This window comes from Colletotrichum aenigma, assembly GCF_013390185.1.
Source record: "Colletotrichum aenigma strain Cg56 chromosome Unknown KSG_Cg56_contig01, whole genome shotgun sequence".
In the NCBI taxonomy this organism is placed as follows: Eukaryota; Fungi; Ascomycota; class Sordariomycetes; order Glomerellales; family Glomerellaceae; genus Colletotrichum; species Colletotrichum aenigma.
The window spans coordinates 5924689-5949915 of NW_023500907.1; the positions used below are offsets into that span (position 1 = coordinate 5924689).

General features: G+C 36.8%; 4 protein-coding genes across 4 annotated transcripts; 1 reads left to right on the top strand and 3 right to left on the bottom strand.

The window, feature by feature from the left end:
- Positions 1 to 484: 484 nt before the first annotated feature.
- Positions 485 to 1474, top strand: CGCA056_v001561 (uncharacterized protein; the record flags this gene model as incomplete). The annotated part of the gene is made up of 1 exon (XM_037316821.1): positions 485 to 1474. One exon carries the CDS (start codon positions 485 to 487, stop codon positions 1472 to 1474), a length of 990 nt encoding a protein of 329 aa, XP_037184656.1.
- Positions 1475 to 8948: 7474 nt separating this feature from the next.
- CGCA056_v001562 (uncharacterized protein) lies at positions 8949 to 10298 on the bottom strand (the record flags this gene model as incomplete). The annotated part of the gene is made up of 5 exons (XM_037316822.1): positions 8949 to 8954; positions 9106 to 9594; positions 9676 to 9794; positions 9900 to 9977; positions 10037 to 10298. The coding sequence occupies 5 exons, from the start codon at positions 10296 to 10298 to the stop codon at positions 8949 to 8951; spliced, it is 954 nt and encodes a 317-aa protein (XP_037184655.1).
- Positions 10299 to 10598: 300 nt separating this feature from the next.
- Positions 10599 to 11153, bottom strand: CGCA056_v001563 (uncharacterized protein; the record flags this gene model as incomplete). The annotated part of the gene is made up of 2 exons (XM_037316823.1): positions 10599 to 10749; positions 10804 to 11153. The coding sequence occupies 2 exons, from the start codon at positions 11151 to 11153 to the stop codon at positions 10599 to 10601; spliced, it is 501 nt and encodes a 166-aa protein (XP_037184654.1).
- An 8741-nt stretch (positions 11154 to 19894) lies between these two features.
- WWOX-1 (WW domain-containing oxidoreductase) lies at positions 19895 to 23363 on the bottom strand (the record flags this gene model as incomplete). The annotated part of the gene is made up of 2 exons (XM_037316824.1): positions 19895 to 19900; positions 22518 to 23363. The coding sequence occupies 2 exons, from the start codon at positions 23361 to 23363 to the stop codon at positions 19895 to 19897; spliced, it is 852 nt and encodes a 283-aa protein (XP_037184653.1).
- Between the last annotated feature and the right edge of the window lie 1864 nt (positions 23364 to 25227).

Genomic DNA, 25227 nt, shown 5'->3' on the forward strand with positions numbered 1-25227 from the left:
AAAAGACGAAAAGCCCAATTCGATCTAGAATCAAGTCCATGTAAGCGGTTGTGGTTTTACATGATAGCCTTATCTTACGACTTGCTGTTCGATTAAGAAGGGCTCAGGCTCAAGATGCCCTGCGAGACAACTCGCGTTTGGTCTTTTTCTAAGTTCGGGAGGCTTTAGACGCACTGCTGTCCCTCTGAACCGCTCTCATACCATGGAGTAAATTGATTGAGTGTTGAATCGAGAACTGGGTGGTGACAGTCCCAATGTGGAAAATGAGTCTAGATAATTTGATATAGTCTCGTACTTATCTCGGAGTACGTACCGACCACTTCCACCTTATGTAAGGGCACGAAACTGCAGGAAATAGTTAGACGACTGCCCAACGACATGTCCTAAATCTCCATCTCACCATCGGCATAATTCTTCAACCTCTCACCTAGCCAGAGCCGGAGATCGCGCTTTGTTTTTATCTACATAAGCCGCACCGGACGATATGCCACGTCCCAAATTCTCACAGAATGCACCGCCGCCCCAAAAGCCGGTCTACTCAGATGCCTCAAGTTCCTATTGGCCACCGGGCTGGAACTATGACCGCTACCGCCATGCTACTCACGCTGACATCGCCGAGCTTCCTGAGGGGGAGCTTTTGAAGATGCAAGCGGGGCTGCGCGACGTGCTCGGCGAGGAAGGGGTGGGGAGGTTGGCAATGCACGTGTACGAAGAGCAGCAGCGGGGATTGGGCAACAATGCTAAGGAGAGTGTGCCGGAGTACTTCCCGCCGAACTGGCTCAAGCATTGGAACAAACGCCACAAGGGCCAGACGTGGGGTGTGGTGGCCTTCCGGACAGCCAGCTACGACGACGCGGAGCGATGGGAAGCATTCGTCAAAGAAGTGGGCAGGATTGTTGAGATTCCTTTCCAGAGGGCGGTCGAGGAAGGCAACGTTCCTGAGGAGTCTATGGAATCCATTGAGGAGGCCAGGTCCAAGTTTGAGGTCAGATGGATTGAAGATGTTGCCCTGGCAGACGAAAGCGTCGACGACCTCCGGGCCAGATTCGACGGCCTCAAACCGGACCTACCCGCCGGCATGTCGGACAAGGTCTTCCTCGCCGCGTCAGATGAGGCAGTTGCATCCGTGCTGGACTTGGAGGAAGCCGAACGGCCGACTACGAAGTCCAAGTGTTGGCGGCCATCGGCGCCGTTCCTGGTTGTCGTCGCCGTGGATCCTGATCCGGGGCTGGAGGAAGGTCATGAGGAGAGGGAGTGGTTCAGGCCCATCTTCAAGGTGGCAGCGGAAGTGGTGGTTGAGGAGCTGTTGTGGCTTCTGGACTCTGACATCATGCCCTTGAGAAGAATCACGCGAAGCGTCAAGGGATTGGAAAACATCACAGGTAATGAGGTCGTCGGGGACAGGGAATCGGATGATCTCTGGTGGAGTACGGCTCCTTCTGCACAGAGAATGAGGAAGCGTCGTGGAGCATGAGCGCTGCGTCTTGGAAGAACAGCAGTTGATGAAAGGATGTGTAGAAGTCAAAAGAATCTTGACTGTTAATCAAATCTCTCATTGTTACACCGTTCATATATGCCAGGTGATTTGTCGATAATGTCATATAAGAAAAGTAATCTTCAGCAGAATCACGGCGAACGTATATTTAGAAACCCGAACAGCCGCCGCCTCACCAGCACTACAACTGTAAGTCTTGGCACACGAATGGAATGAATGAAGCTTACTCCCACTAGAAATCCCAGCCATCTCCAACTAGTCATCATCGCCACGGTCAGATGAGTGCATAAGAGCAACAGCAGGCGTTACGTCCTCTTGTGGCACGCCGAGGCTGGTTAACATCTGAGCCTCTATACCAAGCTCCTGCGTAAGATATGCTGCCATCGTCCATCCCAGTTTCTGATCATACCAACCCTCTTTAATCGATCTTTTCCTCAGCCTTCCGTCATTCTTCCCCCGTGGTCGCACAAAGATGAACTGGGAGAGACCTGCCTGCTGTTCCTGTACGAGAGACTTGACCGTATCAAGAACGGGATGCTTCCCGAGAATCGCAGCAGTCAAAACACTGCCATAATCCCCAAACTCCAGATATGCGTTGACATCAGCGCCATTTTCAACGAGGAAGCGACCGCAGTCCAATTGCCCCATCGATACAGCAGCTGCCAAGGGGCTACCATACGGGCCGAATTCTGGGTTCATGTTGACGTACGCTCCATGCTCCACAAGAAGGCGAGCGGATTCGAGTTCTACCTACATTGCATACAGAAGCAGTCAGAGGACTCCCAAAGTCTCTATACTTAAGTTGGGCGTTGACATCTGCACCCTTCGCTCTGAGAAAGCGTGCACAGTCAAGCGACCCCTCCCGCGCTGGTTTTCGGGACAGGTGAAACCTTGGTGTGATCTTCTCCCTAGTTACATCACTGGTACTGTCTTTGATAACGATTGGCTTTTTACCGAACGTTCACTTAGACTGCTATACTACGTCTGGAGTGATCACATAAACTCCATTGCTAAACATTACTTAGTATCAATTGTAAACTAACTATAACGTATATATAGTATCTATATGAATAAAAAGCTTAATTCCTTCTAAATCAGTATCTAACGCAAAGGGCTTTTTAAGGAATAGACTATAATATACTAAAATAATATTAGCTTAAATAAGTAGGTTACCTTATACTTTCTTCTAAGTATAAAGCTATTTTAAATATTTAAAAGTATTATAATATACCTCTTTAGATTTAAAAGAACCTAAAGATTTTAATTCTATATACCTAACGCTATATAATCTAAATATATATATAAAACGCTATAAACAGATATGAAAAGAGGTAATTAATAAAAGAAATTAATAAAAAGAATAACTTTATAGCTTTATTATTAAATTATAAAAAAAGAAAAGGCTTTTCTTTTTATATATTTTTTATTATAGTTAATATTATAAATACTAAAATAATAACTAATATTATTATTTTACTTCATAAGAATAGAGGCTTTTATTAGCTTAAATAAAAAAGTTAAAGTAGTTAATATAGAAATAAAATAATAATAATAATAGTATCCTTTATAGTATTTCTACTTTCTAACTTTCTTTTTTTATCTATATTATTATAAATATATATATTATTTATTATATATATATATATATTTATACTATAATTATAATATTTTCTTTTCATTTATAATATTATTTGTGATACTAACTATATTATTTAGATAACTAAAAAGACTAAAACTAAATATATAGTTATAATAATTAAAATAGAAACTATTTTTACTAATAAGAAATAGAAAGAGAGAAAGAAAAAAAGAAAATAATAGTAATACTCCACTTTTATTTTTTTTAGAGCTTAAAAGCCTTAAATTTAAGAATAAATTATCTTATTCTCTATTTTTAGTGTTTTAAAGTCTTCTCTTTATTATAATATTCTTAATTCATTTTATTATTTCTATAGATTAATTACTAATTTAAGTTATTTTATAAAAGCTAAAACTAATAAATTTAATAAAAGTAAGAAGTTTAGAGAAAGTAAAAAAACTACAGAGAAATACAATTCAAAATCTATAACTCTTATTCTTCTATTTATTTATAAACTATACTAAAGATATAAATAAAATATGTTTTAAATCTAAATTTCTAGTTATATTATTATATTATTTATTAATCTTTAAATAGAAATAGAAGCTTTAAAAGCTAAAAGTTAAAAAAAGAGTAGCTACTACTACTAAGTAAAATACTTTATTTGTTGTACTCATAAAACATTTAAATAAATATGTTAATTAATATATATATATTTAATATGAAGTAAAAGAATAAATATACTTTTCGTAGAGAAAAAGAGAAATTATATAAATGTATATTATTATTTACTTTTATACTAAAGCTTTCATTCTTTTAAGCTTCATGTAATAATATTAACAAGTTTATACATATTATCTTATAATTTTTATATTACTATTTATTTAGCTAACTTTTTATTAAGTTTTTACTCTTAAGAAAATTATATTTTAAAAAGCTTTGAAAGCTTATAATAAAGCTAAAATGAAAACTAAAACTAAAGCTAAAATAAAGACTAAAGCTAAAGAGACTATAGCTAAAGCTAAAACTAAAAATAAAGATAGTAATAAAATACCTATTAAAATTATAACTTCTCTTTTAATACTAGCTATTACTTTATGAGTTAAACTTATTATGGAGGATATATTAATCTCTAATAAATTATACATTAGTTGATTTTCTAAAATAACTATTTTTATCTCTAAAATACCTAATATTTATACTATTATTGATAACTTTATTAATAGGTATTTCTCTAAAGCGATAAAGTTCATACATAATATCTTTATAGATAACTATATATTTACTCTCTAAAAATGTAAATAAGATATAGCTTTTATATTATTTAATATTTTATAAAATATAAATATTTTAAGTTTTTTAAAAAGCTATATACCTTTTAGCTATTAAGCTATTTTTAATTACAAATATTTAGAAAATATAGCTTTATTTATTATTTAACCTCTCCTTTTTATTTTGTGCTATTAATTATAATATATCTGTTACAACCCATTAGGCTTAGCTACCAACACAACCCCGCCAGGCTCTCAGCAGCTAACATGGGACATATGTGACCTAGTGACATAAGGATGATTAGGGATCCTCGGAACGGAAGAACTATGGATAAGTTATACAACCTTAGGAATAGCATGGATAAGGACAGCTGCAGGACAATATATTCAATATATAAGATATTCTAACTATTCTGGAATATATAGGATATCTGAGATATTTAATACAGGCAGCCTGAAGGAATAGTTTAGGACTTATATATAGGATAGACTTAAGCTTAGCTTAGGGATAGACTTCTATAGCTCTTTAGTAATTAAGCTTATATTTATCTCTTAGATATTTTTAGTATATCTTATACTATAAATATCTTATTAAGCTTATAACTAATTATTATAACCTTTTAGACTTTAATCTACTTAGAATAACCTTAGAGACCTTTTAATAATATATTACTATTTATTAGTGTTATCCCTCAGCTTCTATTAGTAGACCCTATTATTAGATTAGCTAACTATAACATTTTAATTACTCCTATTTAGTAAGTTAACCTTAGATACTGCTAAACAGTATAGATAAGATATCCTCTTACACTTCTGTTAAATCCCCTACCCTAAGATCCTCCTCTGCAGCCTCTAGTGGATAAGCCCCCTAAAACCTAGCCTAGGAACTTAGAGATCAGGAAATAAAAGATAAAGACAACATAGAGAGCGATAATAATAGCAATAATAATAACAACAAGCTTAAGCAAAAGCTCCAGAAAACTAAGAATAACTTTTAGGAAATATAGAACTTATTTAACTAGAACGCTATAGCCCTAAAGGAACTTCAGGAGCAGGCTAAATATATTTATAAACTTAAGAAAGAAGTTACCACCCTCTAAGCAGCTGCTAATATTATCTTAGCCTTAGTTAAAAGATAGGAACACCTTAAGCTTAATACTCCTGCCACCTTTAATAGAACCTTTAGATAACTTAAGGGATATTTAGTCTAAATATAAACCTATTAGGCCTTTTACTTTAACACTTTTCAGAATAATACTAAATACGTTATTTATACTATAACCTTCCTTAAGGGAAAAGCCCTCATATAATTTAAACCCCTCTAATAGGAATAGCTTAACAACCTAGTTGAGAAATATAAATAAAAAGTTAAAAATATCTTCTTTAGCTTTATAAGCTATATAAAAGAACTTAAATTGCTCTTCCTCAACCTTAATAAAAAGCAATACGCTGAGAGAGACCTCTCTAACCTTCAATAGACTAAGTTAACTACACTCTATACAGCTGAATTCAGACGACTTATAGCTTAACTTAATATAACTAATAAAAATAAAGTCTTTACTTTCTACTAAAGCTTTAAAGATAATATTAAGGATAAAATAGCTAAAGTTAACACCCCCCCTAGCTTCCTAGACTATATTAAATATGCTATGAAAATTAATAATTAACTATTTAAGCAATATATGTAAGGGGCTGGCCCCTAGGCTTGTTCAACGTAGAGGTGCCGTTGATTGACTATTCTAAGCTGAAGAAGGAAGAAAGGACTTTACAAGAGTAGGCACCTAACAGCGGTGAAGCAGACCGGGTTAGGCGGTGTAACGCGGCAGAGTAGTGGGTCCAACGGAGCCGGATCTCAGTAATTGCTCCGGCAAAGCCGGAGATATCAATCCGGGCTCTAGCCCGTGACATTACCCCCCCGCTCCCCTCCGGCGGCGTGCCCGCAGCCCTAAGGCTGGGTCTCCATCATGCTCCATCGCGGAGCCATAACGGCGTTCATAAGCCTCCAATGCTTCTGTCCCCTGGAGCGTCTCAATAGGCTCCCAGGTCCTCTCTGCGTATCCTTCCCACTTAACCAGAACTTCGCAGCGTCGCCCGCGCCCTCGACGCTTCCAGGTAGCAGCGTCGATACTCTCTATATTCCAGGTCTCCTCGCCTTCGTTATCTATAATTAGTGGCGGCTGCTCGTCATCTAGCGTTTGCCTAGGTAAAGGGTTGTTACCTGCACGCTTCAGGGTATCCACGTGGAAGCATGGGTATATAGCTGTTAGCACGTTAAGCTCTACTATATATAGTGAGATAACCTTCATAACAGTATACTTATAGTGTAACTAATCCAGTTTCTTATATAGCCTAAGGGACCTATAGTGGCCTATGTGAAGCCAGACTTTATTGCCTGCTTCTAGTCTCTCTGTAGGCTGGCGCTTCCTGTTAGCCAGCTCCTCATAGCGTTACTGCGTTGAGGCAAGGGTCGACCGTGCTATATCTATCACGTCCTGGAGCCTTGTTACCAACTTACGTGCTAGGTCCTCACGAGGGCCCTCATGGTCTTCTGGGTCTGTCTCTTGAACCCAGACAGGCTCTAGGTGGTATCTGTGTTCTAAGAAGAAGCTGCTCATGCCTATAGCGCTGCTATCGCAGCTGCAGAGCGCTAGTTAGGCTGCTGGGAGGTTATTCGCCTAATCCTTCTGCGAGTAGGTAATATAATTACATAGGTAGGCCTAGATCTCTTAGTTTATCCTTTCTAGGCTGCTATCAGTCTGTAGGTGATAGGCAGTACTAAGCTGCTGTTCTATTCCTAAAAGCTTGCAGAATTGCCGCCAGAAGCAGCTTGTCCAGTTGCTTCCTCTGTCGCTCACAATTGAAGTAGGGACGCTATAGAAGCAGAAGTAGCAGCTTAGGAATCGTTTAGCGTAGGCTTCAGCTTCTATACTTTCTATAGCTTTAAGGGTTATACCTTTTCCTAGCTGGTCGATAATTACCTAAAGGTATCCCTCACCCTTATCTGTAAGGGGAAGGTTGGTAATAAAATCCATAGCGAGGTTGCTTTATATACGCTGCAGTATTAGTAGAGGTTTCAGAAGTCCTTTTTGATGCTCTCTCCAGATGTGGCTTCGCCTGCAGCCATCGCAATTGCAGCAGAAGCGTCATACTAGCTGTGACTGGCCAGGCCAGTAGAAGCGCCTACTGACCAACGCGAGGGTATTATCTCTACTAGGGTGTCCACTAAGTACTGAGTTATAGCTGCTTTAAACGATATAAGTACGTAGTGTGTTCGCCTCGCTATCTAGGTCTTCACTACCTGGTACCTAGATCCAGTCTCTGAATAGTAGTCGGTTACTATTATCGATCTCACACTTAGCAATCTGGACCTTTAGCTTGAGGCTAGGAGGGAAGCTTCTTTCTTGTTGTTTCACAGCATTATATGCCTGCTGGTAGACTTAGTCTTGCCCTTAGGTCTGGTCCCAGAGTTGCTGTAGTTCCTTATCGTCGGTGAACATAAGCACTGATGGGGCTGCCTCTACGCGTTGTGTATGCGTTGAGGTAAGGGCTACTTCGGGAAGAAGCTGGAGGATCCAGCCTTATTCGCGCTCATCCTCTAGAGACGTAGGTATATCTTGTTTACGTCTAGAGAGTGCGTCTGGCACTACTGCTTCACTTCCTGGCTGGTACTATATCTCAAAGTTATACTGAGATAGTTCCTCTGCCTATCAGCTTTGCCGTTCTGTAAGCTTCTGCTTCGTCATAAAGTACTTTAGGTTCTTATAGTCTGATAGGATCCTAAAGTGGCCGACACTCTGTAGCTCTGCTCTCTATTCTTATAGGCAGCTCATAATAGCTAGCATCTCCTTGTCATATATCGGATAGTTGAACTGGGCAGCGTTAAGCCGCTGCGAGTGGTATGCTACTGCATGACGTCTTCTGTGCTTATCTTCTTATGACAGTACTCCTCTAAGGGTGAAGCCTGAGCAGTCAGCCTCAACGTAGGTTATACGCTCAGGGTTGAGTTGGTGTAGAACAGGCTTAGCTGCAAAGATCCTCTTAAGCTCCTAGAACGCTGCTTCTTATTCCTTACCCCAGCAGAAGAGGACACCCTTCTTTGTAAGAGCTATTAGGGGTCCAGCGATCTCTGAGTACGCTGGGATGAAGATTCAGTAGTAGTTTGCAAATCCTAGGAAGCTTTGGACTCCCTTAACCGTCCTTAGCGCAGCCTATTCCTTAATTGCTTTCAGTTTCTCAGGGTCGCAAGAGATACCTACACCTGCAGTGATGATAAACCCTAGGTACTTAACTGTCTTAACACAGAACGCGCACTTATGGAGGTCTAGATGTAACCCTGCAGCAGCAAGCTTATGTAGTACTAGCTTAACCTTTGCTTCGTGGTCTTACCTTAAGCTATTTAAGTAGATCAGGACGTCGTCTATATATGCTGTCGCAAAGTCGTCTAGGTACTCCTAAAGTACGCTATTGATATATCGCTGAAACGTAGCAGGGGCTCCTGTGAGCCTAAAGGGAACGACAAGCCACTCAAATAGCCTATATCTTGTTCGGAAGGCTGTCTTATACTCCTCTCCCTCTGCGATTCAGATCTTATAGAACGCTGCTACTATATCTAGCTTAGTGAACCACTTAGCAGCGCTAACAGTCTGTAGCGTCTCTCGAATCAAAGGAAGAGGGTATCAGTCGCACCTTATAAGTTCGTTAAGGGCGTAGTAGTCAACATAAAAACATATCCCTCCACCTGGTTTACATATAAATAGTACTAAGGCTGATGCTTCTGAGCTACTAGTGCGGATAAAGCCTTTATCTAGTAGGTCTCTCAAGGTCTTACGGAGGATGAGAAGCTCTTCTCGTGACATGCTGTAGAGCAGCCCCCATGGTAGTGCAGCCTCGTTGCCGTCGCTCTCCTGTTTGATAGGGATCATGTGGTCGACTCCAGGGCGATGCGGAGGAAGGTTAGCAGCTTCGTCAGGTTGGAATAGCTCTCGGAACTCAGCTAGTACAGCTGGTGGAAGGAGGGCCTTTAGGTCTGCCTTCTCAGTCTTCCTCGTAAGAGCCTTCTGTATATCTGCTAAGCTGATCGCTCGAACTTTATATCCTGCAGTTCCTTTGGTTCGTTGTTGTGCCCTCCTATAGAGCGTTGCAAAAGGGGCTCCTGGGAGGAGGCGGGCAGCCCTGATCTGGCGTACTCGCTCTAGCTCTCCCTCGCCTTTCAGACGTAAGTCTACACCACCCCTCCTATGCTGTATACGCTAGGCAGCAGCATCATATAATATATAGTTCCTCTCCATCTAGGGTTTCCCTAAGAATAGGTTGTCGCTAAGGCTACATACGGTATACGTAAAGATCTTCTCATCATAACCGTACAGCTTGAGGTTAAAGATAACTACGCCTGTTGCTTTCGTAGCGCCTATAATGTTGCTGAAGCTGCCTAGTACCCGCTCAGAGCGATCTACTATTAGCAGGCGGAGCTTACAGGCAAGGTTGTGGTCGATAAGGGCATATAGGTCGCACCCAGTATCTACTAAGGCGTCTGCTTAAGTGCCCTTATATATACAGGTAGTGATCACTGCTGACTTGCCGCTCATGCGATGCTTAAACTGCTTCCATTCTGTGATATCACTAGGCTTTGCCTCTAACGCCCAACTTTGCGTTAGAGTTACTCTTTTCCCAAGCTTTCTTCAGCCTCAGAACTTCCTGGCTCCTCTGTAGCACTATCATTACTGCTTCCTTCAGGCTTAGGGTCCTTCTTAACCTTTTTGACCTTCTTAGCCTTCGTAGGGCTGAGAGGCTTCCGCCTAGGGCACCATATAGCGATATGGCCGATCTGGTTACAGTTGTAACAACAGCGACTATCCTTCTTTGGTTGTTGCAGGTCTTCAGATGAGGAGGAGCTGCTATGTCGGCGACGTGGCCTTACCCTCTCCTTGCCCTTAGCGCGGCTAACGCCAGACATCGCTATATCTCTATCTGCGTCTTATTAGCCAGGTTGTGGTGCTTTCGAATAAGGTGGGGTACCCTTATGCGCCTGCTGAGGTAGGCTTTTAAGCTTGATAGCGAAATCCTGAACTTTGAGAAGCCATCTGTGGTAGTCGTCCTTAGGAAGTTTAATATAGATCAGACCCCTCTTAAGATGAGTACTAAGGGCCCCTTTAAGGAAGGCTATCTTAGCTTTATCTGCCCAGTTGGCGCCACCAGCCTCAGCTAGTGTTCGCTCAAACTGGGGTAGAAAGGAGGATAGAGACTGATCGTCTCGCTAGCGAAGGGTTCGTAGCGTGGTTGCTGCCCGTAGATCTATATTTAGGTCCTTATACGTCCGGTCAAGGTACTTGAGGAATTCGACAGAGTCCTTCTGCCCACCTAGACCTCCTGCTGCGTAGAAGGTAGCTACAACCTGCTGTGGCCTGCTATCAAGGCAGGAGTTAATAAAGTACTAGATATCAGCATTACTGCTAATATACCTTGCATCTAGCTCTATCTTGTTGCGCATCTGCTGGGCCCATGCTGCGTAGTCCTTACGCCTTCCTGTGAACTTCGGGGGGTTTGGCAGGGGCTTCTTTCGCCCTTCTGTTGCTATTGTTATACCGTCGCTTATTGCCTGTATAGTTATATCGGCGGTGGACGGTGTGGGTACGCTGCTCGTAAGCAGCGTAGGGGTCGCTCTATCTGTTGACATAAGCCCGTTCAGAGCTGTCAAGAGCTGCGTCATCTGGTCCTGAAGAGGACGTATGCTTGCGTTGACTGCTTCGTTAACCCTGCGGTTAATCTCTGCAGTCATCGCGTCGTTTGCGCTACCCTCAGGCGAATCCATTATGTCGCACTCGTGAGGTTTCGTATAGCGTCTTCTCGTTGCGCTACCCTCTAGCGAATCAGTCGTATTGCTCTCGTGAGGTTTCATATAGCGTCTTTTGTTGTTAAGCTGAGAATATGTAAGGGGCTGGCCCCTAGGCTTGTTCAACGTAGAGGTGCTGTCGATTAACTATTCTCAGCTGAAGAAGGAAGAAAGGACTTTACAAGAGTAGGCACCTAACAGCGGTGAAGCAGACCGGGTTAGGCGGTGTAACGCGGCAGAGTAGTGGGTCCAACGGAGCTGGATCTCGGTAATTGCTCCGGCAAAGCCGGAGATATCAATCCGGGCTCTAGCCCGTGACAGGCACTTAAGCAGACGCCCTAATAGATATAGGGTGTAACTTATACACCCTTATTAACTACAACCTAGCCTGTAAGCTCTACCTGCTAGTAGTGGACCGCTCTAAGTGAGTACTAGGCAGCTTCAGCAACGCTATAGGCGCTATAAAAGCAACAGGTGTGGTTATCTTTAACCTTAAGCTGTGTAGTTATAATAAGAAGATCTTCATATATACTATATATAGCCTTAGCGATAATCTGTTCCTAGGGAAGCCCTAGATAGAGAGGAACTGCATCCTATATAATGCTGCTGCGCAATAGATACAACATAAGAGGGGCGGCGTAGACCTACGTCTAAAAGGTGAGGAGGAACTGCATCCTATATAATGCTGCTGCGCAATAGATACAACATAAGAGGGGCGGCGTAGACCTACGTCTAAAAGGTGAGGAAGAGCTAGGACGAGTGCACCAGATCAAAGCTGCCCGCCTCCTCCTAGGAGCCCCTTTCGTAACGCTTTATAAGAGGGCATAACAACACACCAAAGGAACTGCAGGATATAAAGTTCAAGCGATCAGCCTAGCAGATATATAGAAGGCTCTTATGAAGAAGACTGAGAAGGCAGACCTAAAAGCCCTCCTCCCACCAGCTGTACTAGCTAAGTTCTAAGAGCTATTCCAACCTGATAAAGCTGCCAACCTTCCACTATATCGCCCTAGGGTCGACCATAAGATCCCTATTAAATAGGATGGTAGTAGTAATAAAGCTGTACTACTATAGGGTCTGCTCTATAGCATATCATAAGAAGAACTCCTCATCCTCCGTAAGACCCTATAAGACCTACTTAATAAGGGCTTTATCTGCGCTAGCAGCTCAGAAGCATTAGCCCTAGTACTATTCGTATATAAACCAAACGGAGGAATATATTTCTATATTAACTACTGCGCTCTTAACAAGCTTACTAAGCGCAACTGATACCCTCTTCCCTTGATTTAAGAGATGCTACAGACTGTTAGCGCTGCTAAGTGGTTCACTAAGCTAGACGTAGTAGCAGCGTTCTATAAGATCTAGATCGCATAGGGAGAGGAGTATAAGACAGCCTTCCAGACGAGATATAAGCTATTTAAATAGCTAGTTATCCCCTTTAGGCTCACAGGAGCCCCCGCCACATTCTAACGATATATCAACAGCATACTTTAAGAGTATCTAGATGACTTTGCAACAGTATATATAGATAACATCCTGATCTACTCAAACAGATTATAATAAGACCATAAAGCAAAGGTTAAGCTAGTACTGGATAAGCTTACTGCAGCAGGGCTATATTTAGACCCTCATAAGTGTGCATTCTCTGTGAAGATAGTTAAGTACCTAGGGTTTATTATTACAGCTGGAGTTAGTATCTCTTGTGACCCTGAGAAACTGAAGGCGATTAAGGAATAGGCAGCTCTAAAGATAGTTAAGGGAGTCTAAAGCTTCCTTAGATTTACAAACTACTACTAGATCTTTATCCCAGCATACTTAGAGATTGCTGGACCCCCGATAGCTCTTATAAAGAAGGGTGTCCCCTTCTACTGGGGTAAGGAATAAGAAGTAGCATTTTAGGAGCTTAAGAGGATCTTTGCTGCTAAGCCTGTTCTATATCAACTGGACCCTAAGCGTACAACCTATATTGAGGCTGATTGCTCAGGCTTTGCCCTTAGAGGCGTACTCTTATAGGAAGATAAGCATAGCAGATGTCACGCAGTAGCCTACTACTTACAGCAGCTTAACGCTGCCCAGTTTAACTATCTGATATATGATAAGGAGATGCTAGCTATTATAAGCTGTCTATAAGAATAGAGAGCAGAGCTATAGAGTGTCAGCCACTTTAGGATCCTATCAGACCATAAGAACCTAAAGTACTTTATAATAAAGCAGAAGCTTATAGAACGGCAAAGCTGATAGGCAGAGGAACTATCTCAGTATAACTTCGAGATATAGTACCAGCTAGGAAGCAAAGCAGTAGTGCCAGACGCACTCTCTAGATGTGAATAAGATATACCTATATCTCTAGAGGATAAGCGTAAATAAAGTTGAATCCTATAGCTCCTCCTAGAAGCAACCCTACCCTCAGCGCCTATACAACATATAGAGGCAGCACTATTAATGCTTATATTTACTGACGACAAAGAACTACAGCAACTCTGGGATCAGACCTAAGGATAAGATGAAGTCTACCAGCAGGCCTATACTGCTGTAAAACAACAAGAAAGAAGCTTCCCCCCAAGCCTTAAGCTAAAGGTTCAGATCGCTAAGTGTGAGATTAATAATAGCAACTAACTACTGTTCAGAGATTAGATTTAGGTACTAAGTAATAAAGATCTAGATAATAACGCAAACACACTATACACCTATATCATTTAAAGCACCTACAACTTAGTGCTCAGTAGCTATCCAGGAAGAGATAACACCCTCGCGCTGGTTAGTAGATGGTTTTACTAGCCTGGTCAGTCGCACTTAGTATAACATTTCTGCTGTAACTGCGATAGTTATAAGCGTAGTTATATCTAGAGGGAAAGTCGTAAAGGACTTCTGAAACTACTACTGATACTATAGTGTATACAAAGCAACCTCGCTATGGATTTTATTACTAACCTTCCCCTTACAGATAAGGGCGAGAGATATCTTTAGGTAATTATCAACCGGCTAAGTAAAGGCGTAACCCTTAAGGCGATAGAAAGCATAGAAGCTGAAGCCTGCGCTGAATGATTCCTAAACTGCCACTTTAGGTTTCACAGCATCCCTATATTAATTATGAGCGACAGAGGGAGCAACTGGATAAGCTACTTCTGGCGGCAGTTCTGCAAGCTTTTGGGAATAGAGCAGCAGCTCAGCACCACCTACTACCTACAGACTGATAGAGGCCTAGAGAGGATAAACCAGGAGATCTAGGCCTACCTATGCAACTACGCCACCTACTCACAGAAGGACTAGGTATATAACCTTCCAGCAGCTCAGCTAGCGCTTTGTAGCTGCGATAATAGCGCTATTAGGATGAGTAGCTTCTTCCTAGAGCATAGATATAACCTAGAGCCTATTAAGGTCAAGGAAGCAGGCCCAGCAAGCCCTGAGGGCACCTGTGAGGGCTATGTTACGACCGCTACAGTTGGTCACTGTAGGATTGTAACTATATAATGCAGAACAGGGGATAATGACAGCAGATTTGTCATTAGCGAAGCTTTTGCTTTGTGCCGCAGTTGGTTGCCCTGACCCGCTTGTAACAGGCTAAGCACGCAAGTTGGTAATAAGGCTTTAAGATGTGATGGATATAGCCTAATCGGCCCTCGCCTCAACACAGTAACGCTACGAGGAGCTGGCTAATAGGAAACGCCAGCCTACAGAGAGACTAGAAGTAAGCGACAAAGTCTGGCTTTATATAGGGCATTATAGATCCCCTAGGCCTTATAAGAAACTGGATTAGTTACACTATCAATATATAGTTACAAAAGTTATCTCACTATATATAGTAGAGCTTGATATACCAGCAGCTATATACCCACGCTTCTATATAGATATCCTGAAGCGCGCAGGTAATAACCCCTTACCTAGTTAAACGTTAGATGATAAGCAGCCGCCACTAATTATAGACGATAAAGGCGAAGAGATCTAGAGTGTAGAGAGTATTAACGCTGCTACCTGGAAGCGTCGAGGGCGTGGGCGACGCTGCGAAGTTCTGGTTAAGTGGGAAGGATATACAGAGAGGACCTAGGATCCTGTTGAGACGCTCCAGGGGACAGAAGCAATAGAGGCTTACGAACGCCGTTATTGCTCTGCGATGGAGCACGATGGAGACCCAGCCTTAGCGCCGCAGGCGCGCCGCTGGAGGGGAGCGGGGGGGTGATGTCACGGGCTAGAGCCCGGATTGATATCTCCAGCTTCGCCGGAGCAGTTACTGAGATCCAGCTCCGTTAGACCCACTATTCTGCCGCAGTACGCCGCCTAACCCAGCCTGCTTCACCACTGTTAGGTGCCTACTCTTGTAAAGTCCTTTCTTCCTTCTTCAGCTTAGAATAGTCAATCGACAGCACCTCTACGTTGAACAAGCCTAGGGGCCAGCCCCTTACAAATACTAATCTCTAATTTAACAGAGTTGCTAAGCAGTAAGACCTTAGAGGTTATAGTAGGACTTACTGCTGCAGATATGTTTAGCATATTAAGAGGAATTAATAAGAGAAGCCTTATAGGATGAGAAACCCATCACCTTATTAGAGGTTATAGTAGGACTTACTGCTGCAGATATGTTTAGCATATTAAGAGGAATTAATAAGAGAAGCCTTATAGGATGAGAAACCCATCACCTTATAAGTGGAATAAATAGGAATAACTATATAATTACTAAGGATAAGACTTAAGAGAGAGTTATATTATTTAGTACTTTTAGCATAAGAGGTATATAGCTTTATAACCTTTTGCTTTTTAATATAACCTAACATAATATAAGCATTATTAAAAGAAGTAAGTTAGCACCCTCCCACCTAAAGGCAAGAAGACCTATTTATGCTAATCTTAGGGATAAAACCTCAAGAGGGGAGACCTAATATTATAACCTATTAGGCGTAGCTACTAATATAACCCTATTAAGCTCTTAATAGATAATATAAGATATATATAACCTAATAATATAAGAATGATTAGGGATCCTCAGAACAGAAGAATTATAGATAAGTTATATAACCTTAGGAATAGCATAGATAAGGACGGCTGCAGGATAATATATTTAATACAAAAGATATTCTAACTATTCTGGAATATATAGGATATCTAAGATATTTAATATAAGCAGCCTAAAGGAATAGTTTGGGACTTATACATAGGATAGACTTAAGCCTAGCTTAGGGATAGACTTCTATAGCTCTTCAGCAATCAACCTTATATTTATCCCTCAGATACTTTCAGTATATCTTATACTGCGAATATCTTATTAGGCTTATGACTGAGCACCATAACCCTTTAGACTCTGATCTACTCAGAACGACCCTAGAGACCTTCTGACGATATGTTACTGTTTATTAGTGTTATCCCTCAGCTTCTGTTAGCAGACCCTACTGTTGGATTAGCTGACCGTAACAATATCATAAAAGTTTAGAAATATTTTAAACTATTTAAATGTTATATAAAAAAATATTTTTATAAAGCTATTAGCTAATATTTTATTAATTAAAGATTAAATAGCTTAAAATAATTACTTAGTATATTTCTAATAAAGCTATATATTCTGAATATTTATATAGTAAAACTAGATTAAAATATACTCCTTTTTACTTACTATAAATTATATTATTTACTAATCATTATAATAGATTTTGTATATATCTCTTAAGCTAAGTTTAAAGTTTATAAAAAAGTATTTAAAAGCTATAATCTTCTTTATAATATACTTTAAGCTTAAAAGCTTTACTTCTATTATTAATATAGTTATTATATTTTAATATATACCTTTTTATTAAATGAAGCTTTTAAAGAGAGATATTATAAAACTTTGAAATAAATTTTATATCTTTTTATTATTACTAAAAGATGTATTATTTCTAATTAATAATATTTCAGCTATTTTACCTCTTAAGATACTAAAGTAAATTATAAACTATTAAATATAATATGAATATTAAATTTTAAGTTTATAGCTTAATAATGTTTTAGAAATAGGTTTATTAGAAATTATAATAATAAAATATAAGTAAATATGATATCTAGTTATATTATAATAATAATATAGAGGATTAATTTAATCTTCTCTTGAAATAAAAAGACTTATTATAAATTCATTTCTCCATTAAATTTCTTAAAAAGAACAAAAAGAAATATAGTTACTACTCTAAAATGAATAAAATTAAACTTCTTCATAATTTATTTAATATATTAATTATATAGAAAACAAACTTTGTATATTATTTAATTATATTTAATTTTAATTTTTAAATACTATTTAACTAGTTTCTAGTTTTTTAGCTTATACTTCTCTTTAATCTCTTTTATAACTTTTTCTAGTTCTTTTATATAATCTTTATCATATAAAATAAAGATATTATTAATATAGAAAAATATAAAAACTTTCTTATTAAAACTAAAAGAGATATAGGTTTTTATTTATTAAATTTAATTTAAAGTAAAATAAAATATTTAAATACTCTTTATATTAAAATAAAAAAGCGTTATAAAAGCTATATAAAGTATATTAAAATTTAATAACCTTTTTACTTTTCTTAAAACCATTTAGTAAATAATGAATAATAGAGAGGTTATTTAGCTTATACATAGTGTTTAAACATATATTAAAAATATTAAATTAGTGAATTTCAAGGTTAAATTATCCTATAAAAGCTATTATACCTTTAAATACTTTTATGCTAAAGGTTATAATATAAGTCTATTCTAAAAAACACTTTTCTTAAACGTTATTTTAGATATAAATTCTAGCTTTATAGTAATTAAAATATCTTTATTAATTTAGCTTATATATAAATATCTATTTAAAAAAAACTAGCTTATTCTTTATTTCTGATTTATTTATAATATCTTTAATATTTGTTTTTTTAAATTTATTAATCTTAATATTATATGCTTTAATAAAATAAAAATAAAATAGTTTTAATATAGTTATATTAAATATCCTTTTAAATCTTAAATAGCTTCATAAACTAATTAATATAGACTTGTCTACTTAATATTATAGATATGTATTCTAATTTCATTTAATAAATAGAAATAGAAATAAAATAATAGAATAAATAATATGTTTAATCTATTTCGTTAAGTACTTTCTATTATTTCAAGATATATATATATTAAAACAAATATCTTAATTTTATTCTATTTAAAAATATATAAAATATATTCTAAAATAAAGAGATTACTTTAACTTTATAATTTCACTTTAGCTTGAATTAATATAATTATATAGTTATTCTAATTCCTCTTGAATAGTACTCTCTTCTTTAGTTTTTAAATATAGCTATATTAACTAAATAAAACATTACTTTATAAACATAGTTATATATTAATATCTTCTATATTTAGATTCTATAAAAAAGAGATATCTATCTAAATATATATCTTATCTAAAATTATATCTTTAATAAAAATTATATCTTTATTAATATTTTAAATCTTTTTATTGTATCATTATCTTAAATTAAGTTTAATAATAATATGAAGTTTAATGTTTTATACATCTTAATAGGGTTTAAATTTAACTTAGAGGTTAATATCTATCCTTTTTTACTCATTATTAAGTATCTAAAATTGTTTTAATAAAGAAAGATATAATAATAGCGCTTTATTATCTATTATTAATATAATTTTAGCTTTATTTTATACTCTTAAAAACTATAGCTCTAGAGGCATAAAAATACTAGTTTTTATATCTTATTAATAACTAAATAAGCTTTTTTATTTTAAATTACTATCTTTATATTATCTTTTAAGTAGAATGTCTTTTTATTAAAGGTTATATTTTATATAATAATAACATCTTAAAATAAAAATTTCTAAACCTTATAGAAATTATATAAACTTACTATATATCTTACTAAATATTTAATATACTTTTATATTATAATTTTACAATTATATTATTTTTATTTATTTTGTATTTTGTCCTAAAAAAGTAGATTTTATAGTTATATATATAAACCTCTCTCTATTAAAAATAAACATTAATTAAGAGGTTTACTCTATAAATAGATTTATAATACTTAATATAATCTCATAGTTAATCTTTTTTAACTCAAATTAATAAAAACTAGCTATGATATTAATTTTTAACTTATTTATTTCATACTCTTATTTAGCTTTTTAATATACAAAAAAGGTTATTTAACTTTAATCTTTATTTCTAATATTTAGATTTTCAGCCCTAGTAGCTTATTAATTATAGTTATAATATACTTACTATCTTATTTAATTTTATATAATATAAAGCTTTATTATCTTTATATTTAGCGTTTAAATATTTAAATAATAATACAAACTAAACATTAAGTTTTATTTATATATAGAAATATAGAAACTTAATTTATATATTTATTTTTAATAATAAAAAGCTATTTATTTATGTTAAAGCTTATTAAATAGGTAAATAGATCTTGTAAGATTTTATAGAAAAGTTATATTGCTTTTTATTCTAAAATATATTATAATATAACTTATTTTATATATATAATCATCTAATATTAATATTTAAAATATAATATATTTTAAATCCTTACCTTTCAAACGTTAAAAATAAGCTTTTTAAACGCTCTTTAGCTAAAATAACTTAAATAAAAATACTATATTTTTATAATTTTAATATAGTTTAAATAAGTTTTGAAAATTATTACTTTATATAAGTTATCATAAAAATAAATAAATTTATAATTAAAGTATTACTAAAAAGAATATATTTAAAACTAAAATATAAGAAATAAGCTTAATAGTCTATAAAGATAATATTACTCTTTTTTAAAAGCTTTTTTATTTTTATACTATTTGTATAATTTCTAATATAAAGAATATTATTAAAACCTAAATCTTAAATGGTTATCTACTTTTTATAATAAATATTTTAAAATAATATTAATATAGAATTTATCTATAACAATAATATTTTAAAATATTAAGTTTCAAAGTCTATTTACTCTATTTAGGATGTTACAAAGGATTTCTATCCTCTTTTTATAATAAAATATAACCTTATACCTATTTTAACTTACTTTTTTATTTTATTAATAATAAAACTTTTCTTAAAAAGAGAAATATTATTAACTAAATAGACAAAATTATAATTATCTAATATTATACTGTTAGAGAAGGCTTTTGAACCTTAAATATAAATTATATAAATTTTATTAAATTTAAGTTCTAATATAAAAACCTCTACTTTTGTTTATAACTATAATAATAATACTTTTAATAATAATATAAGTTTTCATATTAAATAGAAGGTTTATTTTAAAAATAGAAATCATAATGAACTTTTTTACTCTATTAAAATTATTTTTAAATAATTCCTTTTTATTTTTATTCTTATTATTATTAAACTTAAAAAAATAAAGTTTTGTATTATAAACTGTTCTTTATAAGCTATTTAAATTTAAACTCAAAAGAGTTTAGTTTATTAATCCTCAAATAAATTTAAATTACTTCTTTAAAGCTTACATAAGTTTCTTTATTTATAAAAATAAATTTAAAGTAATTATAAATAAATAAAATTTACTTAGAATCTCTTCTATACATATAATATGAAACTAACTTACTGCATAAAAGCTTTTCTAAAATAAAGTTATTAGAAATTATAGTATTAAATTATCTAGCTAATATTATAAAAACTTTATTAATATAACTTTTTCAATAAATTCTTATTATATTCTTATAAAAACAATCTTTAAACATATTAATATATTAGTTTATACTTAAGATCTTAATATTAAAATGGTTTTATTTAATAATATTAATAAGCTTCAAATTAGTTCGTAACAAAATAAATCAATATGAGATTAGTTAAAAAAAAGTTTTTAACATAAAGGTTTTTTATATTTTTAATAGATTATATTAAGAAGCTTTAAGAAATTTATTTTAGAAACCTTTAATCTAAATGTTAAAGTTTATAATAAAAACTATTTAATTTTAAACTAAAATGTATTTTTATAAATGATAATAAAATTACTTAAATTACTTAGAGCATAATATTACTTTAGAATATAAATTAAAACATAGAAAATTTAATCTTTTTTCTCTAAAACCTCTATTTAAATAAATATAAAACCCTTTTATAGAATAATATTCTTAACTTATTTATTTAAAACTTTATATATTTATTCCTTTTATATATATTGTATTTTATAAATAGCTTATATAATAAAATATAAAATATAAAGCTTACAAATACTTATAGATTTTTGAATAAGAAAAATAAATATAACCAATATAAGTAATAATAAATTATTAATAGCGTTTTTAAATTCGTCTTCTCTAAAATCTTTATTTTTAACAATATCCCTTTTTATAATAGCTTTTTATATAGTTATTTAAAATAATAGAAATATATAAAATAACTATTTTATTACAAACGTTTTATTTTACTTTATAATATTTATGGTATTTTTTATTCCTTTTCTAAATGTAATTATTAAATAAAAATATGTTTTTAATTTTATTTAAATTAGAAAGCATATTAGAGGTATTATTTAAGTTAATATATTTCTGATAAGTTTTAGTTTATATTTCTACTTAAAAATAATATACTAAACCAAAAAGGTATAATAAAACATTATTCTTTGAAACAATATTAAAATTAACTAATGATTACTACTATATTAAAAATATATTATAAATTGAAAATAACCTTAAAAATAGAATTAAAGAATTAAAATAGAACATAATAGATATGAAATAAATTAAATAAAGTTATAATTCATTTTATAAATAAGAGTTTAGAAGTATAACATAAGCTAAGTTTATAATCATTATAAACTAACTATAATATATATACAGTATCTATATAAACAGATTAATTCTTTTTAAATTAATATTTAACGTAAAAAGTCTTTTAAAAAATAGACTATAACGCGCTAGAATAATGTTAGCTTAGATAAATAGGTTAGAAGTAAGTCACCTCGCACCTTCCTCTAGGCGTAAGGCTACCTCAGATGCTTGAGGGCATCACAATAGTACCTGAGCTCATAAATCTACACCACATAATGTCACACTCAAATTATTCTCATCACGACTTGCACAGTCAAATAATTGCAGTTCGTCGAGGAAATGGAAGCAATTTGGGTTCACACGTAGCTACTCTCTAACACTGCCCCAGCAGATGACCGTGGAACTCCAAATGGTTCAAGAACCCTCTCGCAATCCAACCATCAAATTCGACTCCCTCCACAACCTCCCCTCCTTTTCTTCATCGTATGCCCACGGCGCGAACCCCTGATCAAGCGAAAACGGACCCTCACCAGGCTTCACCGGTCCAACCTCCCCACAATCACTCAGATACCTGCCTCCTCGGCCTTCCCAGTCCTTGCTCACAGCGGCGTACACCGTTGTCGCAGCTCCTTGCGTGGGGCTCTTTAGCGATTTGGCGAGGATGTCGTATTGCTCTCCAAACATGGCCCTGAGCTCTGCGGGGTCCTTGCCGATCTGGTGGCGGTTCATGTTGGTGATGATGCTGCCCGGGTGTAGCGAGAGGCCATGGAGACCCTGGGTGCCGTAGCGGCGCTCAATCTCGTTGGCCAGGTAGACATTTGCGATTTTAGTTTGGCTGTAGGCGATGACCGTATCGTAGGGCCGTTTGGTGAAGTTGTAGTCGTCGAAGAGGACTTCGCTGCCACGATGGAGCATCGAGGCTACCGCGACAACTCGGGAATGAAACTGGGGTGTTGAAGAAGCCAGGAGGAGTGGTTTGAGGAGTTGGAAGAGGAGGAAGTGACCCAGGTGATTGGTCGCAAACGTCTTTTCGAAGCCGTCCTCGGTTGTTTGCTTGGTTTCTGGCATCACGCCTGCGTTAAGCACGAGGATGTTTAGCTGGGTTCTGCGCGCTGTAAAGTCCGCTGCTGCCTTTCGCACTGAGGCGAGAGAGTCGAGAGACAGCTCTACCAGGTGGAGGCTGCCTTTGCTGTCTGCGCTCGTCGACTTGATGTCGTCGATGGCGGCTTGGCCACGGGTGAGGTCGCGAACGCCGAGGTAGATGGTGGCACCGGTTAAGTGCAACGCGCGGGCTGTCTCAAGGCCGATACCTTGGTTTGCGCCGGTGATGAAGATGGTCTTATTGACGAGTGCGTTGTGGAGGTTCTCATCGGCGATTATTTGGACAGCTGTAGGACGGGCGTCGCTTGGGCCTTCGATATTTTCATGAGCGGCCGCGTACTTCGACATGATGAGTTGCAGATATGGACCGATGATAGAACACAGTTTTGTGTCTTTCTACTATTCATAACAATTGGAAAATAGTCATCGTAAAGCTCACGCCGCAGCGGTCTTTATACTCTCAAATCTGAGGCGTAGCACCGGTCGCCGGACCTGCCGGCAACAGCGTAGTTCTCACGTGAAGTACCTTGTCCCAGATGATGCAGTTGAAAAATACATATCCTGCAGCACTAACTTCCGGGTGTTTGTGCAAATGCCTGTTCCGGCGTGTAAAGTTTGACAACGGATACATTGACCTCATTGGGAGAGGTTCGGATGAAGACACGGGGCGCGGGCCCCGGGAGTCAGGAGAGCCCGTTACATCCGACGGGGTGGTTTGAAGTCGGTATATGGCCAAGACTCCGGCAAAAATATGAAGGGTCCGAGCCGCTAGTTGTCATAATTTCATGGACTCCAAAGCTGGTCTTGACAAGTCACAATTGACGACATGTTTGACGCTTGTGAATGTGAAGTGTTTGACTCCTGGTGGCTACGGTATATTTGCTTGTCCACGGTCTTTTCACGCATAAAAGGTCAGACGCTGCGGCGGCGATGCCACGAATTTATCTTTCAATCTAAGCGTACTTTCCCTAGAACCATGCCCTTGTACACGGGGACTCCAGTTCAAATTGCCCCAGTCTTGTCCAACCCATGGCTATTGACGTGTCTGGACAAGAAATCACCACGAACCGTCCCATAATTCACAATAGCCGTTCTTACAGCCTTCACAGAGCTCCTGTCTGTGAGGAGGAGTCTCCTTCTCCCTATAAGGGGGTTGTTCCATAACCACGCCAGCCCACTTTTTCAACCGATACGCAACTCGCTCAACGTACGAACTTTTGTCGAGGGTCAAATTCCCGAGCCTTTTGCACTGTTTGCATCGCTGGTTGTAGACGACTGCATTGTACCCGTTGTTTGGGTATCTTCGGATCACAATGTTGACTTTGCCGCTCGCCCACGCTTCTTTGGAGCAAGCACTGTTGTCGCAAGTCAATCTTCCCATCAAGAAGGTAGAATATAGGTCATCGTGCTCTTGTTTGATGTTGCGGTTGAACCAGACGGATGTGATGTGGTCGGAAACGGCTTTGGCGACGTCTTTATGAAGGTGAGGGAATGTGAAAGAGGGTTTCGTCCCGTCACTGCGATTGATGGACTTTCTCCTTGTCATTTCGGGTAGATTGCGAGTTGTTTGTTTCGGAAAAGGATTGGTCTTTTGAGCTGCAGCAACAATGATATTCTGTACAGCTGTGGTGGTCTTGGGCGGCATAGTTGTCTCTTTATCTCGGACTTGGTCTATGAAATCTGGAATGGTGATGAGGGGATAGACTGTTGACAGCGGATGCCACTGGTGTTCAAAGGACTACGGGGTATTGTCGTTGGCTAGATTCGTTGGGTCAAATGCCGGAGGCCGACCACGCGGCATTGCTGAGATGCAGAGCATCTGCAAGCTGAAATTGTAAAGCCCTGCAAGGGGATCCTTTCAAGTTTTGCTATCCTTTCTATCACCGGGCTTCGCCGTCATCTTATTATGAAGGTTGGCTATCTCCAGGTAACTCGACTTGACCATTTGGTCAATTGTAAGCGCCGGTGTCCTTGGGCTCAAAGAAAGCAATATCAGTCCACGTGGGCTTGAAAGACTCCAGATGCGTTTCATCGTGAGGGATCGGGATGTCTCCACCAACATCAAATACCACAAGCATCGAAGGAAGAGAACTAAGCGCCGGTCATGTCATACTGTCCCTCGTTCGCCCATAACAACACAAAACTTCACTGATGGCCGCAGCAACAGTATGCGGACAGAGAAAAAGTTGATTCCGGGTCTTAGATTTCCAGA